Raw genomic sequence first — 18,196 nt, 5'->3', positions numbered from 1 at the left:
AAATACATATACAAATCAGTTAATGTCCTTATCTTTAGGTAACAAATTGAGTTAAAAAAGAATAAGAATTTCATTTCTTTTAAATCACGTGTATCCAATTAATTGAAGATTCCATTTCCAAATAGGAAGTTTATTGAATGAGTTTCAAAACTCAAAATACTTAAGTTCAAATTCAAAAATTTATTTTATGACATCAAATACATCTATAATCTATAATCTCTATATCTATATCTATAATCTATAATCTATATTTACAATTTATAATTTATCTACAATATAATAAAAATGTGAATATCTTTAAAAATGTGATTCAGACTTTTTACCCTTCATTAAAAGTATTGGTAATAGACAAAATTGTCTTTTCACACACACAAAAAGAAGTCCTTATTGATTTTGATTTTGAAACTTTTCGACAAATTGAAAAAACTCGAAAAAAAGTCCTTATGGTTTTGGTTTGGGTTTCGTAACTTTCCCACAAATTAAAAAGTTTGGTTGGGTTTTGATTTTGGGTTGGTTGTTTAACTTTTTCTTAAAAAAATGTCTATTTTGTTTATGTTTTACGTGATTCTCCTCTCAAAAGAACCTCGCTGAAATACTAATTTATTTTTGCCTTTATTTCTGTAATGACCCTCTAGATCATTTTTTTTATATTTCCGCTTATTTTCATTATTTAGAGCATTCCTATAGCTACCCCAGGTCATTTATGACTTGCTGGAGCTGGCAGTAATTATCGGGCAGTTCGTTTGGTTTTTAGAGTCAATTCTCTATTTTGAAGTATTCGTCGGTTAAAACTGGCTGCTGGGCAAAAACTTTAGTGAAATAATCTCGTATGCCAATTCTGACAATTTTAATAGCTTTGAAATGTCGATTTTAGGCTAGGTCGATCCTTGGTTTGGGTCCTAAGGCTTCCAGACTCATTCTAGGTTATTGACCAGAAGTTAAGAAAAATGACACTTAGGTATGGGACCCAATTTTTGTTGAAATGACCTCAGGTGAAAATTTTGATTGTGTTATTGAGTTTGGAACGTCAAATTTGATAAGGTAGCATAGTTCATTTGCGTATACAGGATTTTGGATGAATCTCGAGGGATCGGCAAAGACTCAAAAATTTTTAAGTCTCCAGCTGATACAATAAAAGCTGGTGTGACCGCTAAAGAGGCCTTTTGTGCGCTTTAGCGACCTTGACCGACTTGTAAGTCCCACTTTAGCGGCTTGCCACTTAAGCGAGGTACCCCTTTAGTGGTCACCCGAGTGCTTTAGCGGCTCTTGGTAGATATAAAATCTCCACTTAGCCTGTTTTCTCCCATTTTCAAGAGTATAGAACCCTAAAAAGTGTGAAAACTTGGGAGAATCATTAGTGGGTGATTTTCGGGTCTTTTTAAGCTTGGATTTCGCGTTTCTTCGTTGAATTCTTGGTGAGTTCTCATCAATTTTATGGATAATTTCTCTATTAATTTTTAAAATTTCTTAAATATTGGTGGGTTAGTTTTGACACCATTTGAGCTCGAAATTTACCCATTCTTAAAGATAAATTTTCCTTGATTATAGAGGGACGCGTTGATAATTTTGAAAGTGTGATTCCGTAAGCAGGATCTAGTAGAATTTTTACGTAATTTTGAACTTGAAGCATGAAAATGCAATATGGATACCGTTGTTCTCATTTTGATGAGTAGAATATAAGTTTGATAGCATGGAATCTTGTGAAAGCTCTTCGAAAGAAAATTCATCGATTTAGCGAATTTCACCCGGCATTCTTTGACGTAGGCAGGCTAGATTTACCATTTTTGTAGATTGAGCTTAATCTTAGTATATTTATAATAATGTGTTAGATATGAGTTGAGAATTAGGTCTTGAAGGTAACACTAGTATAATTGCTATCTCAAGACTTAATATGACTGATTTAATAGCTAGAAGTGAATTTAGATACCTTAATCTAGTCCGAACTAGAATTTATCTTAGAATGAATTTCAGAGATTAAAACTGCGCCAGAGCCAAGATTATTATTAGCTCCTTATAGCTTTATAGGTGAATCGTATCCTTTAAATTGCATGTTTGCAGCTTTAAAAAGGGTGGTTACATGGTCATTATGCTATTTTAGTAATTGGGAGTTGACTCTTGTTCTGAATTAAGTCCAACGATTTATGATCTTGAGATCGGTTTGATTTCGATATGATTTATGATATGAGTTTCAATTCAAGTCCGGCATTTGATTATATGAGTTTTGATTCAAGTCCGGTATTGATAGGTTGTTTATGACAGTTATGGAGTTGGTTCCAATCTGAGGTTTACGGTATAAATGTATTCTTGGTTATGACTTAAGATATGGATAATTACTAAATTTTACTTATTTACTTTTTTTATTGCACCCTTCAGGCTTATGAGGTCTGCATTGGGTTATTTACTTTTTCGTATTTACTAGCTTATGGGGGCTAGTTTTGTAGTTATAACTATGTGATCTTTACATCATTATTATTCCATATTTATTTACTTAGTTATGTACAACACTTGGAGCATTATTTCATGTTTGTCCCTTTTACCTTGACTTAGCCTATTTATCTTGTATATTATTATACTTACATTATGATTTAGCTCAGTCGGCCGATGATGCTTATTGGATATCCATGACTTTGATACTCATACTACACTTCTGTACTTTTTTTATGCTGATCCGAGTACTAGTGGCCGCTACTGAATTGACATTTGTTCTGAGTTGGGTTCGAAAATAGGGTGAACTCTTTGAGTCGAAGTTGTCCTTTTTCCTTCTACTATCTACATCTAGTCTTCATCATTCAAGACTGATTTATATTTGACTATTACCGTACTTATGTTTCTTTTTGCTAGTGGCTCATGTACTAACACTACTAGGTCGTGGGGTGACTATTATCCTTATTTATCTTTTAGACTATTATTATTATTTGAACTTTTGTTGTAAGTCTTTACTAGTAAATTTTTGGCTTTTAGGTTTTTTTTCACCAAATTAAACCATTGTTTCTAATTTCGGGCTATGATTTTGCTTAACTATTAACGAGATAGAGTAGGTGCCATCATGAATCATAAATCAAATCATATCATATTTATGTAGGGTGTCCTAATATTAAGAACATTAAAATCTAATTGATTTCTTGGTTTTATGTTTGCAGACATCTCAGACAAGTCACAAGTGTGACTTTCCGGTAATAAAGTTTTGTTGGGTTATTCTTTTATCTGATTATATTATTATTATTTTATCAACTGAGGATTTATCAAAAGAAATTTCTTAGTAATAGTAGTTTAGGAGTAAGTTTGTGTATATATATGTTGTTGTTGTTGTTGTCTATATTAATATGTTTGTAGGCTTAGGATTTTTCTTTGAATGTCGACTTGCACTCCAACATTAGAAAATAGGCATCTAATGTTCTTTGTTTTTTCTACGTATGTTCTTGATCACTTTTTTTTTGTGGAATTCTATAATCATACTTATATGTTGTTTTGGATTGTTGGGATTTTGCTTTTCATTCAATTTTAATTGTTTGAATTTATGTGTGTGATATCTATTGAATAAGTGAAGAAATTTTGGTTAATTATTTGGAAACAACCTATGGCAGAAACGCAAGTTAAGGTTGTGTACCATATACTTATGGTGGGGCTCTTCTCCGGACTCTGCGCATAGCGTGAACTTTAGTTCACTAGGCTGCCCTTTTTAAGAATATCTCAAGGGACCCATGCAACTTGCAATAGACAATATGCAGAATCGAAATATCAAAAAAACGTATAATGAAAATAAAGTAGAAACTTTGCAAGTTCAAGTGGATATTAAGAAATTCAAAATTGCCCAAGTCAAGCACCAATCGAGTTGACAATTGTGACTGTTATTTTTAAAGATTTACTATTGTTAGTTTCTATTCAGAATGTAGTAGTCTTCCTTCTCTTGATATTTTTTACCGTATCATGAGTTTTGAATGTTATGAAGTATTCTCCGCTGAACATTATTACGAAGATGGTCAAAGACACAAACCAAAACAAGAAGTTAAAAAGAAAGTAATAATTGTATGGACAGGAGTTTTTTTGTTATTTTTATTAATTTGATAATATGTTTGTTTATTTGTATTGGTTTGCGTTGTTATGCATGTTCACTATTTTAGTTTGTGGTGTTGAAGATGAAGAGCGGCTAATGTTGAAGTTAGGGATAAAGTCCTCAACCAAGTTCTGGTAGATGCTCTAGTGAGACAATTAAGTGGAAGAGAAAAGGAAAGATTTGGATTCAAATAAGGAGAATTAATTTTGATAGATTTTCACACGTGCAACACATGTACACTAAACTAGCAATCTATTAAAAGAGTGAAGACCCTTAGAATAGTGATTTGAAATTTTTGCCCTTCACTAAAACTCTCTGCAATAGACAAAACAATCATTTACTATTTTTCTTTTATAATAATTTCTTTCAAAATATAAAAATATTTGTTTAATGACAATTGATTGTAGGAGCTCGTTTCCTCTTATACTTCTACTATTAAACTTATCAAAATATACCATCACATAAAAATAGAAAAAAAAAATAAAGACAAAGAGTATGAGCTATATTATTCTGATCAATGAAGAGCCCACCAGCCCTTTCCCTGAGGCAAAAGGGGTAAGACAAGGGGACCCCATATCCCCGTTCTTATTTGCTATTGGAATGAAATATCTGAGAAGGCTATTATTTCAACTCAAGGAAGATCATGGGTTTACATATCACCCCAGATATGGAAAACTTGGAATTAACCATTTGTGTTTTGCAGATGACCTACTTTTGTTCGCCAGGAGAGATTTAAAGTCCATTACAAAGTTGTTCACCTGCTTCAATACTTTCTCTAAGACATCAGGCTTGTAAGCAAAAGTTGTGTTTATTTTGGAGGGGTGGAACGAAAGAGTAAGGGTCAGTATCACAGAACACTTGGGGTTCACAGTAGAAGAAATGCCTTTTAAGTATCTTGGAGTTCCTCTAACCACTCAAAATCTCTCATTAATACAGTGGCAGCCCTTGATTAAAAACATAACCACCAAAATCTCCTCTTGGATAGCCAAAAAACTCTCATATGCAGGAAGAGTCCAACTAATACAGTCGGTGTTGTTTGGAATGTAGGCTTTTTGGGCACAATTGTTTATTATCCCAATAAAAATTATACAACTGATTGAAGCACACTACCGAAACTACCTATGGTCTGGAAGTTGATACATTACCAAGAACGCCCTTGTTACATGGGACAAGTGTGTACTCCTATGAGTAAATATAGCCTCAATATAACAAATATGTACTTATGGAATCGAGTTACAGTGGCAAAACTCTGGTGGGACATTGTGCATAAGAAGGACAAAATGTGGATCAAATGGATTCATACATACTATATTAAAAATCAGCCTGTAGAGAATGCCACAGTGACTAATCAAGCTAGTTGGATGGTCCGAAAGATATTTGAAGCTAGAACAGTATTGCTATCCAGCTAAAATCAGCTTATACAGAGGTATTATATGGTATAAGGATTGAGAGAAATTGCGGAGATTTGAAAAAAGGAGTCACACATGGGGGAGAGTAGCAAAGGAGATTATCTATGTTATTTGTGTACGAGCCCCCCTAAAAATGCAGCACATCATCCAAACGCTAGTGTATTGAATATTGCTTTAGGTGCTCTTGGTAGTCTAGTTCTGATATTCGGTTGAGATATAGTTGGACGTGTATAGCCAACTACTGGATTTTAATGTCTACTCATTTTGGTGATTAATAAAATTACTTAATAACCAAAAAAAAAAAAAAGAGACGAAGGAAAATAATGTTAACAAAAGGAATAAAGAAAAGAAAAATATTGAAACAAAAGCTTTGTAAAAATTTTCATAAATACATTTTTTACCTAAACTTCTTTTTATTTTGGGTCAAAAAAGGTTGGAACTTGATTTTTTTTTAATTTAAAGTTGGGCCACACCCATTTATTGAAACAAAAAGAAAAAATTATCTAAATAAACAACTTAAGTTTCTAAACTACTAAAAATTCCCCCACTTCTAAAATATTACTTAAATCTCAATATTTACCACTTTTTGATAAAGTTGAGATACAAGTTTTAACCTCCTAATAGGAAGTGGATTCTTTGCCAAAAAATAATCCATTTATCCTCTTTGTATGCCGTTGAATCAGGGGAGGTTTCTAATCCAATTTATCCATCTAATTCAAATCTTTCAATTAAGGTAATTTTCCCCCATAAAATCAGCTTCAATTTCTTCTATTCCTTTTTTTATGTTTTTTTTTTCAAAAAAATATTTTGTGCAAGTAAAGTTATTTGAAATTTTGAGTGTTTTGGTTGAGAAATTTCTTTGATTATACTTTTTTTTAGGATTCATTGTTTGAATTACCATTATGAATATAGATTCTGGACCTTCTTTTAGTCTTGGATTTTCTCAATTAGTAAGTATCAAAGAATCTTAACAACTTGTAAACTTCGTTCCTGGAAACTTTGACTCTGAATTTATTGATTTTGATGAAAATAGATCAAAACATAGAAACGATCCCCAACTATGAAGAAATTATGGAATAAGCATGCTATGAAGAACAAGAAAAAAGAAAGTGGTTCTAAGAAAAGAGGACCCAACAGTCTTGCAAGTAAAGCTCCCGCCAAGAGAAGAAGAATTGTTGGAGCAATTTGTAGAGATGAGCATTCTAAGGTAATTGCATGTTCAGATCTGTTGAATATTAGGCCGAGACACAAATTTTGACTTGGATGATACATTTAGAAATTCATTGTTTATCTTGTTCTTTGTTGCCAATTTTATATGTATCTTGTGTTTTTTTAATAATGAAATTAATATAACAAAAGATATAAGTTTATAACTACATAGATACATGTTATGTTGACTTGTATCTGTGAGTTATTGTTAATACTTTGATATGTATCTATTGTTGTTTAAAAGATCTATTAGTCTGATTATAAGAGATACAAGTTATATCTTCATAGATACATGTTGTGTTAACTTGTATCTGTGACTTACTGTTAATGCCTTGAAATATATCTAGTGTTGTTTAGTTATTATTGAAAGGTGTATTACAAAAGATACAAGTTTATAACTACATACATACATCTTGTATTAACTTATATCTAAAGTATGATGTTCTTAGAGTTTTTGTATATATTGTACTGTTTTAATATAGATTTTTTGCATCTCAACTAATTTTATCATTATTGTTTATTTTTTAATTTTTAGGAATTGAGTTACTGTAACGCCCCGAGTTTGGACGCCAGACGCTACACGGTGCTTATGACCCCGAAGGACCATAAGCTAACCCATGACTGATATCTGTTGTGAGCACTGATTAATAATAATGTAATAAATACAAAAAATAGGCTGAAATATCATACGGTTCAAAATCTGAAATACTGATAATAAATATCAACTGTAACAATAATCTGTAAAATAAATATTGTCTGAAAGTCTAGTCTGAAAAGCCTCTAACTGAACTATTTGAATGTGAAGTTGATGGGACAAGCCCCCAACTAACTCCGAATACTGAACTACTGATAAACTAAAATACTAAAATAAAAGCATGCCCTCGATAGATGAGGACTCACTACTGGAACTGCTGCCGATAACTAAATCTGTCTATGGGCGGTCAGGAACCTAAGCATCTAAACCTATAAGATGAGACATCATAGCGTAAATAAAGAGTATATGTCAGTACGTGGAATGTACTGGTATGCTAGATAAGGTAAGGCTGAATGCAAGGGTTCATATGCATGAACAATAACTAATTGAATGATATAGAGTAACTGAATATGAGAGTACATGGATAACTAAAACTGTTGTAAACACTGAGTATGCAATATTGTGCATATACGTGTATGCTGTAACTAAGTTTTTATTGAAGTTGAGTTCTGAGTTCTGATAACTGAGTAACTGATATCTGAGATTACTGATAACTGAGTTACTGAAACTGATTGACTGTATATAACAGTTCTGATTCTGTAGAACTGAACTGAGTTCTGTACTGAGACTAAAACTAAGACTGTAGAAAGTAATCATCTAACTGACATGCCTCTTTTCTGAAAAAATTTGGGGTCCATCCTATAATCTTAGCTGGAAGGGTGTCAGTACTGTGCCACGAGTAAAGACAAGCTGAAGAGTTACCTTCATATAACTGGTACTCTAATGAGAATGGTGGAACCTTCAACTGGAAGGTTGAAACACCTCATCAACCCTCAACTAGCAGGTTGATGTCTCAACCTACGCTGGCTACGTAGTTCTGGAATGCAAGGACTGCTTCTAAGGATCACACCCTCTACTGGAAGGTGAGCCCCCATCCTTGGGTTCACTCGGTGCTGAATCCTACTCCCAACTGAATAGAACCTGAACTGATTATGCCGAACTAGACTGGACTAATACTAAGTTTTTACTGAGTTCTGTCGCTGACTGAGTACTACTAAGTTTTGTAACTGACTGAGTTCTACTGATCGTGACATGACTAATACTATTCTGTAACTACTGTAGCTCTAGGTAAAAAGCTAGATTTTCAGGTATTAAATACCTCTAGGACTCGATAGAATGAAAAGTAGAGCATAGCATGATCTTGAGAAACATAGCAATGTACATTTGTCATAATTCATTCATAGAGACATTTTATCAAACACATGTAGGGCATAAACTTGTACATATTCTGGCATGTCATGATTTTACCATTAAATTCACATGAACATTCCATCAAACACATAGGGTGCATAATTTAATCCATGTAATCAAGGATAACATGTAAACATTGTAACTACAACACCTAAACTTTCTAATTCAAGGATTTTAACATGGAAATCAAAAAATTCAATATACATGTTATTTCAATTTCATAGAAAACCACAATTAATCATGGATTGAAAATCATTTAATGTCATGAACATGAATACAATCCAATTTCAAGCACGTAATTCATAAATCAACAATCTCGTGGTTTTAAAGTTGATTCTTGGACTCTATGGGTGAAAGGAACCCATAGATGAATACCTAACATACCTTGAAATGTTAATTCTTGAAGGTTCTTGGAGAAATTCTTGAGCTTGCTCTTGAATTATTGAACTAGGGTTTTTGCCTCTTGAGAGGGAATAATTTATCACTTGAGTAAATAGTGAAATGATGAGCAATTAGTGCTCCTTTAGGGTCAAATTTCGTGTTTAGGACTGATTAGGACCGTGAAAAAAAATACCAAATTATCCTTGGGAAGTCTATAAAATTCTTCACTGAAAAATCCAATTTTGGGCCCTGGCGCGATGTGGAACTATCGCGTCGTGTCATTGGAAACTGACAATTGTGAACTGAGTCATCAAAGTGACACAGTGGAGTCGTGGTACCCCTTTGTATGCAAATTTCACCCTTGCCGCGACGCGCCGTGATTGCGTTGGCTTACTGGAAAATAACCATTGGTAATTTGACTGGTGGGGCAACGAGATGGTATCGCATTGGCTTACTGGAATATTGCCATTACCATTTGCCTGGTCTCTGCAATGCGCTGGCTGCCAATTTGGTATACTGTATTACAAAAATGGCTCTAACTCTTCACCCGAGTATTGGATTTGGGTAAACTTTATATCATTAAAAAGCTAACTAAATTTTCTACGTATTGGTAAACTTTAAACTGAAAAATTCTGAGTATTTTATAAATTTTAGGTAGGAATACTCATGTACTTAGAACTAAATTAAGCTTGAGAAATACGGGGTATTACAGTTACGTTATAAAGGAAATTCCAACTCATCCTCTTAGATTTATAAGTTCATGCAATTTGAGATTTAAGGATGAAATTAAAGAAGTTGTCAGCCAAAAAATTTTACACTTATTTGGGAAGACTATTTTCAGATGTTATCTCAACATACCTCTTTCCAATTATATTGGAAAAATAACAAAATGTCTTCTTAAGCTCGAGATCGAGCAACCAAATCAAGAAGAGATACATGTGTTTTTCAAAGGCCAAATTCTTAGATTTTCCATCTATAAATTTGCTTTGATAACTGGCTTAAACAATTTTGGTAATGTTGATGATTTCAAATATGAAAAATTTTCTCCGAGTCGGCTTATGAGAAGGTATTTTCCCCAATCAATGAATGTGGTTGATAAGGAGGCATTGGTGGATCTGAAGGAAAATTTTGAAAACAAAGAGGATGCCCTCCATATGATAATCCTGTACTTCATCCACACATTCATTTACTCACAGTTGAATGCTTCTCCCATTTCATTTTCTTATTTCATAATGGTTGAAGATGGAAAATATGAATTCTTTCCTTGGGGTAAAGTTTCTTTCTCCAGGTTGATGGCCTCACTTAGGCAAGAGTACTTTGTGGATAAGCAACTTTATAGGTTGGGTGGAATCCCTCAGGTTCTTAATGTGTGGATGTTTGAACTATGTTCAAATGTTGATACCAAAGTTGTGGTGAAGGAGGGTAATAACATACCTCGTATATTGAATTGGAGAGTTGTTGCAGTCCGGCCTCCGTATAATTAGTTTATGACCGGAATGTTAGCAAGGTACGATACTAATTGAATTTTTTTCATACATTGCGTTCTATTATTTTTAGTTTTTATCGTAATCATTTTTAATTTATAATATTTTGGTACATACTGTTCATATTCCAACATTGTTTCTACGGCCGAGGAATTGGAAAAACTTGATTTGCCACCAATTAGTTTTGCATCTGATCACCCAGGTACATCTTTGATGCCATCATCAACTGGAAATCCTAACAAGAGGAGTTACCAAGTCAATTTACCCCAAGTTTCCACAGATCATGACAGTTTTGATGACTTTAGTATGACGCCTCCACATTTTTTTATGAAGGAATCGATACACGTATCTGGTACAGTATCTGCTCCTCTGTCAAAAATGGAAAAGATGTTCCTGTAGGAAAAAGATCAAAAGGTAAAGAACAAAGTTAGAGTCGGGCCTCAAAAGAAAAACATACGACAGGTATTTCCATATCAATATCTGTTATAGTCTTTTCATAATAAAAATGTTTCTATATCGTGTTCTTTTTTCATACTTAACAAAGACTGGTGAATCCAACAGATGCAGAACAAATGAGTAAAGAGGTTGATGATTATACATGCACAAACAGGAAGGAGGTTTTGGTTAAAGAAGACTTAGATTCGTTAAAGTCCAACATAAAGACATATGTGAAGACATACGTAAGGATCTACATTTTAAAGTCATATATATTTTTGGTTAGTACACATTTTAACTAACCAACTATGCATATTTATTAGATTGATATGAAATTCAATGATTTGGAGCATGCGATGAATGACAGATTCTCTGAACTCTTGATGTCATTGCAGTCGAAAAATAAAAATATGGAAAAGGTAACATAATTTAAAACAACACACAATTAATAAAGACTATATTTAATTAATTTTTGCTGCTCATTCATATGTTGCAGGAACACGTTACAAAACAAAGCCTCAAAGGGGATCAATCTTCAGAAGATGCTGTTGTTTTTGAAGGTCATAGTAATCCCATTAGTCCATATTTTGTCATGGAAAAAATAGAGGAAATGAAGGTGGCCTTGGATACATATTTACTATTTTATATCTCATACGTTGTTTATATATCTTAATGTTTACTGACTTTGCATGAGTATTAATTATTTATTTCTTATTTTTGAACTAATGTTGTATTGAATAATCTTTTTTGCTGATAAAAAATCTATAAAAAAATGTTGTACAACAGAGCGGGCAAGACGGTGAGCCTTCAGCAGACGTTGTTCATGATGCAGTACCAACTAGTGTACACAGTCCAGTGAAAGAAATGGACAAATCAGTAGAAATGGAGGAGGATAAAGTCAATCAAGCACCCTCACCTTTCAAAAGGTGTGAATAACAAGATAAGGTAATTAACATTCATTATGTGTTTCTAATTAATATGCACTCTGTTTCATGTTTGAAACGATAAAATGTTAACTAAGACATACATGTAATAGGTTTATGCATGTCATAATTTATTCAATGAGAGATAAATTTTTTTTCTTTTTGTATCTAATTTAACATTTATGTATCTCGTACAGTTTAAGCAATTTAGTAGTAAGAATCTAGTACAGTAAAAAAAATAATGAGATTTCTTAAATATATATCTCATGATTTAAAATTAAATATATTGTTATTGTTTCAAATTATATTCAGGATGATGAAATTGAGAAACAAAGTGAAATTGTTGTTGAAGAAATGGAATCAATAGACAAGATTTTTCCAGTTCCAGAGCCTGATATGACATTAATAATTTACAAGCCTCCAACAAAAACTCCTGATGAGCATTTGATTAGTGAGACTGAAATTTTATCTGCCTTCCCTACACCAAAAAAGATTGTGTCGGAAGTTAAAAAGATACTTGCAAAATGGAATAACAAGCCGTTAATGATTTACCGTTCACCTTTTTGGACCCATTTTGGATCAAGTTCAAAAGGAAAGAAAAAACTGGCTTCTATAGAGCAAAAAAAGGATTCATCAAATGTAGAGATAAAAGTTTTTGAAGAATGGATTAAAGAAGGCCTTTACATGCAAAACATGAAAAAGGAAGTACATAATTTTTTTTATTGTAAATTCATTCTTAATATATAGTTGATTACTTTTTTTTTAAAATATATTGTACTGTTATGTTATAGGAAAGATAAGGACAATCACTACAAGGTTAAATGTTCAAATATTTGATTTCTGCAACTTGATTTTGTAGTTTCTTTTTCAAAATCTACGAACTAGTTCTACCTGATGTACCAACAAAACAAGTGCTGAAATGTTGAGGTATTTTCATAATGGATATCCAAATTCTAATTTTGTGACATCATGAAAGTACATTTCCATTAGTATATGTATTTCAGACTGTATGATATGCATTTCGGATTGTGTGATATCTACGATGATGTGTTACAGACTATGACATGAGGTTGTTACATTGACTGCCAAAGTTAGAATAATTTTTTATGCTAAAGATCGTGCTTAAATGTTATATTGACTGCCTGAATATATTTTGTATTAGATACATAACAACAAAACATGTATCATTCTATATGTTAAACATGTATCATTCTATATGCTTAAAATGTTTATAATAATTGTTACATTAACTATCTGAATTTATTTTGTATTAGATACATAACAATTAAACATGTATCATTCTATTTGAATATGTATCTTGTTCATTTTTTTCTATTTTAGTTTCCTGCATTTTCTCTTTAATTACCTTAGATACATAAAGAATTTAATTTGTATCGCTTTTAGTTTTAATCATTACAGTTCCCTGATCTTACATGTATTCCATTTTATTGCATTTTGAACAGGATGTGGATGTTATCATGTACTACTTGCGGAAGAAGTACAAGAAAAAGAATTTTTCAATCAACAGATACACTACAACAGATTTCTTTTTCAAAGTGTACACCGATAAGGCATATGTGAATTACTATGAAGATGATGTTGGTAAGGATCTTACAACTCAAGATGCATCTGCAAAGATTGATGAGGTTATTGATATGGAGATGTCATTAATTAACACAATCAAGGGGATGAGTTCACGCGCAGGCCAGCCTTGGCATCTGGTTAATGAGGTGTTTATACCTATTAACTGTTATGGTGCCTTTCACTGGGTATTGGCAGTTATTACTTTAAGATATCGATGCATTCGTGTTTATGATTCAATAGCCTCTTCATGGAAAAGAACAAAAACAAGTGAGATTGAGGAGTTGGCTGTAATGATTCCGACTTACCTTCAGTACAATAATTTTTTTTAGCAAAAGGTACCAACTGACTGGACTGCACTGGCATCCTACAAGGGAAAGACCGAACGTGATCCATTTCAAGTGGAATACATATCTGAGATAGCACAACAAGATTTTGAAAGTTTGTAAGTATTACATTTCTTTTTAGTTGGTTTCATTAGCGTATACGTGTATATTGGTGTTTTTAATTAAATTAGTAATTGTTATATAGGAATTGTGGTGTATTTGTAGCTGTCTATGCCGAGTATCTAAGCGAGGGACTAGGCATTCCATCCTCGGGTGTTGATGCTTAATACCATCGTCTGAGATATGCTAGTCTTTTGTGCACGTACGGATCTGAAAAAGTAAAGCATGAGTACTTTAGGGAGAGTGACGATCCACCAAGTCCAAGGAGCAAGTTCACACCAAAAGAAACAGATCGTGTTTTGCATATTTAGTAGTTGTTTATTTGTTATCTAGTTGGATATTAAAAATCTTGATGATGTTAGAAACTTTTATGATAAAAGTGATGTTTAGATAAACATATATTATGTTTATTTAATGATTAAATACTAATATTTTGTCATCCATTATAACGCAATGCTAAAGCATTTAAATATATATTATGTTTCGTTATATGTTTTTCTTACACTTTTTATAGAGATTGTATTAGATAGATATTTTAAAATATTTTACAATTGTACGTATCTAAAATAAAGAAACATATATTATAATATAATGGTACAAACCATCACAATATTGCATTATTGTGTAAATATAACATTTTTTTTTTCTACTAATACATGTTGTCTCTAACGTGCATAACAATTTATAGCTGAACTTAATAGAGCTAACTCTTAAAACAATTGACATATTAGAGTTTACAAGTGATACTTATTATTTAAACTTGTATCTATTATTTTATATAAATCTATCATATTGTATGCGTCTATTACAAGGAAACATATTTTACTATATAATGATAGTGACCTACAAATTATTAAATTTTTATGTATCTATAACAGTTTTTTGTTAATCGGAATACATGTTTGACTATACCCTGCAAAACAAATTAAAGCAGAACTTATACTACTACATCTTAATAATGCAGATAAATTATATTTTACAATTGATACAAATTATTAAAACTTGTATCTATAAATTTATAGAATATACATCCTATAAGAATGTGCAACTTTTCAATCATTTAATATGACAGAATTTCTAATATACAATTTAATAACATTATCGGTTTAATATATCGTAATTTCTATCTGATGTGTAACTCCAAATTATATCATAAATATATATATATATATATATATATATATATATATATACATATATATATATATAGCAAATTAACAGAGAAACAAAAAAGCTATTTATTTCAGTAATTGTCATTCTTAAAAAATTTAACAAAAGCAGCAGTAACATCAATTGTCGAATCAAACAAAGAAAAAATCCAGCAACAAGATGAGAAACATTTCAACATTATTCATCATCCAACGACATGGTTACTCATCCTTTGGAAAGAAGTTGCAAGTACGCCTGTTGTGACCTTCATAACCAGATCTCCCACAACAATTCCTACTGAATGTGATTGTTTCATTGATTTTTTGTGCCTATTTTTCTTTGACCTTCCAGGTGGACGTTTGTATTTTGGTGGTAATACAACTTCCTCCATAACTTATTGTGGCATAATTCAGTCCTTCTTATCGGGCATTGAAAACATCGATTCTTGATACGTGTTCCTTAATGTTTCAGGATAGTAAAATTCGGAGCAATCATATCGACTACATGCTTGCTTTTTAGAACTGCTATTGTGTGTTCACAAGTTATCTCGTCCAATTAGAATCTCCCGCAACTGCAAGTCCTCCTATCAAGACATACTATGCACTTTCTGCCATCATCGTAAACCGAATACACATTTGTTGATGAAGCACTAACCTACAATATTAATCATAATATGTTAACACATAGATACATATCGATTTTCCGTATAATATTTTTGTATCACTTAAAACAAAATAACTGATGCATTTACTGTAAAAAAATTTCAAAACAAGATTATAAAACAAATAGCCTCTTCTAACGTCAATCAAACATGATATAATATGTCAAACAAAAATAAACATCTAAACTAACCTTAAGCCTTGAAGATTTTGAAGTATTTAGCTGAAGAATTCCTTCAGATATAATACCAAGTGACGTGTTTGTATAAGATGCTTTTTCTCTATTCTTGCAGTTCTACTTTCCAAACAATTCTCTAGCCTGCTCTAGAAATTCGATTATCGGCAACTCACGTGCTAGCTTCAGCTTACTATTTATACACTCCGTTATATTTAAAGTCATCATTCTACCTTTGTTTACCTTTGTGCATACACACGTGCCCACTTTTCAAATCCTGCATCCTCAATATAAGACTTTATCCTCTGATCAATCTTCCCAACTTGATTAAAAAAAATTAAAATCATCGTTCGGTATGCCTTAGACATAACATAGTAAATATCGCTAAGTCTATCTTTACTCTTTCTGAAGTTTGTGCAAATATTCTTCCACAAATGCCAAATTCAGACAAGGTGTGGCACATTCAGATATACAACGCCGACAGCCTTTATGATGCTTTCATGATGGCCGGACACAACACACATACTGTCGCGCTCTCTAAAAGCAATTCTGAAATTCTAGAAAAAACATGTTCATGAATTGTCATTTTCACTGTCAACCACACCAAACGCTAGTGGAAGAATGCCTCCTACAATTTTGATAATAAAAAAACTCATGGCGCTGATACAAGTACACAATTTCTCAAACAAAAAAATATAAGAAATAATAAAAATTATTATCTGAATGACATCACAGAATAACTATACATAAAAGTAAAATTTAATTGCATGCTCCATCAAACATACTTGCGGAAACAAATGTACCTTTATATGCTCCACTCAAATGTGCACCATCAACAACAACTACAAACCTGCAATACTTGAATCCACTCTTCAAAGGTTGTAATGCAACAAACAAATACATGAATGTATTATCCTCTGCTTTATGCATTCTAATATGTGAACCTAATATACAGAATTTAACATGTATACATATCTAGCAATTTGTCGATAACCATCCGCAGGTTTCTCCCTTATCATCTCAATTGCACGTTCTTTAGTCCTCTAAGCCTTCTGATAGTTAATGTCTACACTAAAAGCATTTTTAATATCTTCGATTATATCATTCAGAGTGTGTATTCTCTTGTAATTGACAAGTTTTAGAGCAGCGAAACCACTAACAAATCCAACTGTAGCTTGAAGTTGAGTAAAAATACGATCTTTCGCCGGACATGTGTGAATATTTTGGAAAGTTTTAACTTTAAAAAGTTCAGTCCCCCACCGACATGATGCTTTAAATATCCAAACACAATCGTTCAAACGATATCGTAGGACATAGCTAAATCAATTAAAATAAAACTTCAAATTTTTATCCTTCACTTACTGCCAAAAAGCAGATTAATAGATACATAAACCACACAAAAATGTACAACATGTATCTAATTTAAAACTATTATGTTTTCTTCATATGTTGATATAGATTACACTAAAACACAACGAGATACATAATTATATATAAATATATAAACTGAGATACAAGATGACCAAAATGTATCTTTAGCATACAAAATGTATCTCATCTTTATTAATCTGCTGTCAAAAATTTATTTAAAACAATAATCAACAAACGTTATATAAAAAATTAAATTAAGGTGCGGATTATTAATAACAACTGATACATAAAAAACTATAACATACCTTTTCTTGTCCGATCTTTTATCATAGAAATTAAAAGAATGCTCAATTGCAAACCTTGCCATAACTGAAATCAGAGTACCCTTATCCTTATAGATTTGTCCAAACTTAACATCACTATACTTGTAGTCAGTAATGATCTTGTTCCCCTTCCTATTCAACAAAGGAAAAGGAGAAGAAGAATCAGATTTGTAACTAATTAATTCTGCAACTTTTTCTGATGGACTTTCCAAACACATTACTGCTCCAACATTCCCATCAAACAATATTTCACTTGGATACTTATCTAATGTAGTGATAATGAGTGGATACGTTCCAAAACCATGCTCAGTTTTCTTAATTTTGATATACAGCTTCATACTTATTTCATTATGAATCAACAATGGACAAGCATTTCCTTCAACAATGTAACGAGCCTTAATTTTTTCCTGGTTTCGTCTATTGTCAATTCTCCAGCAATTGTTGCAATCAATTTTTCATAAGTTACATATTCACTGATCATAATTTCATCGCTCTTATATCCCACATAGTTGATTTCGTCAATCCAAATTCCGGAATGACGTAATAACACTGAAATATTCATTTAAAATACACCTAGAAAATTAACAAATTAGAAAAAAGAGGTCGTCCAAACTTCAAAATAAGCCGTAGGAAGTTTATGCAATTTGAAAAC

At 32.0% G+C, this 18,196-nt stretch overlaps 1 protein-coding gene across 1 annotated transcript; it reads left to right on the top strand.

The window, feature by feature from the left end:
• Nucleotides 1-10,080: 10,080 nt before the first annotated feature.
• On the top strand, nucleotides 10,081-14,034 carry LOC124885691. The gene is made up of 11 exons (XM_047393935.1): nucleotides 10,081-10,420; nucleotides 10,685-10,877; nucleotides 11,027-11,162; nucleotides 11,241-11,336; nucleotides 11,414-11,533; nucleotides 11,704-11,843; nucleotides 12,038-12,053; nucleotides 12,153-12,545; nucleotides 13,304-13,711; nucleotides 13,754-13,866; nucleotides 13,953-14,034. The coding sequence occupies exons 1-11, from the start codon at nucleotides 10,081-10,083 to the stop codon at nucleotides 14,032-14,034; spliced, it is 2,037 nt and encodes a 678-aa protein (XP_047249891.1).
• The last annotated feature ends 4,162 nt before the right edge of the window (nucleotides 14,035-18,196 follow it).

Source organism: Capsicum annuum, chromosome 7 (genome assembly GCF_002878395.1).
Source record: "Capsicum annuum cultivar UCD-10X-F1 chromosome 7, UCD10Xv1.1, whole genome shotgun sequence".
NCBI lineage: Eukaryota > Viridiplantae > Streptophyta > Magnoliopsida > Solanales > Solanaceae > Capsicum > Capsicum annuum.
This window is presented reverse-complemented; position numbering and strand designations above follow the sequence as displayed.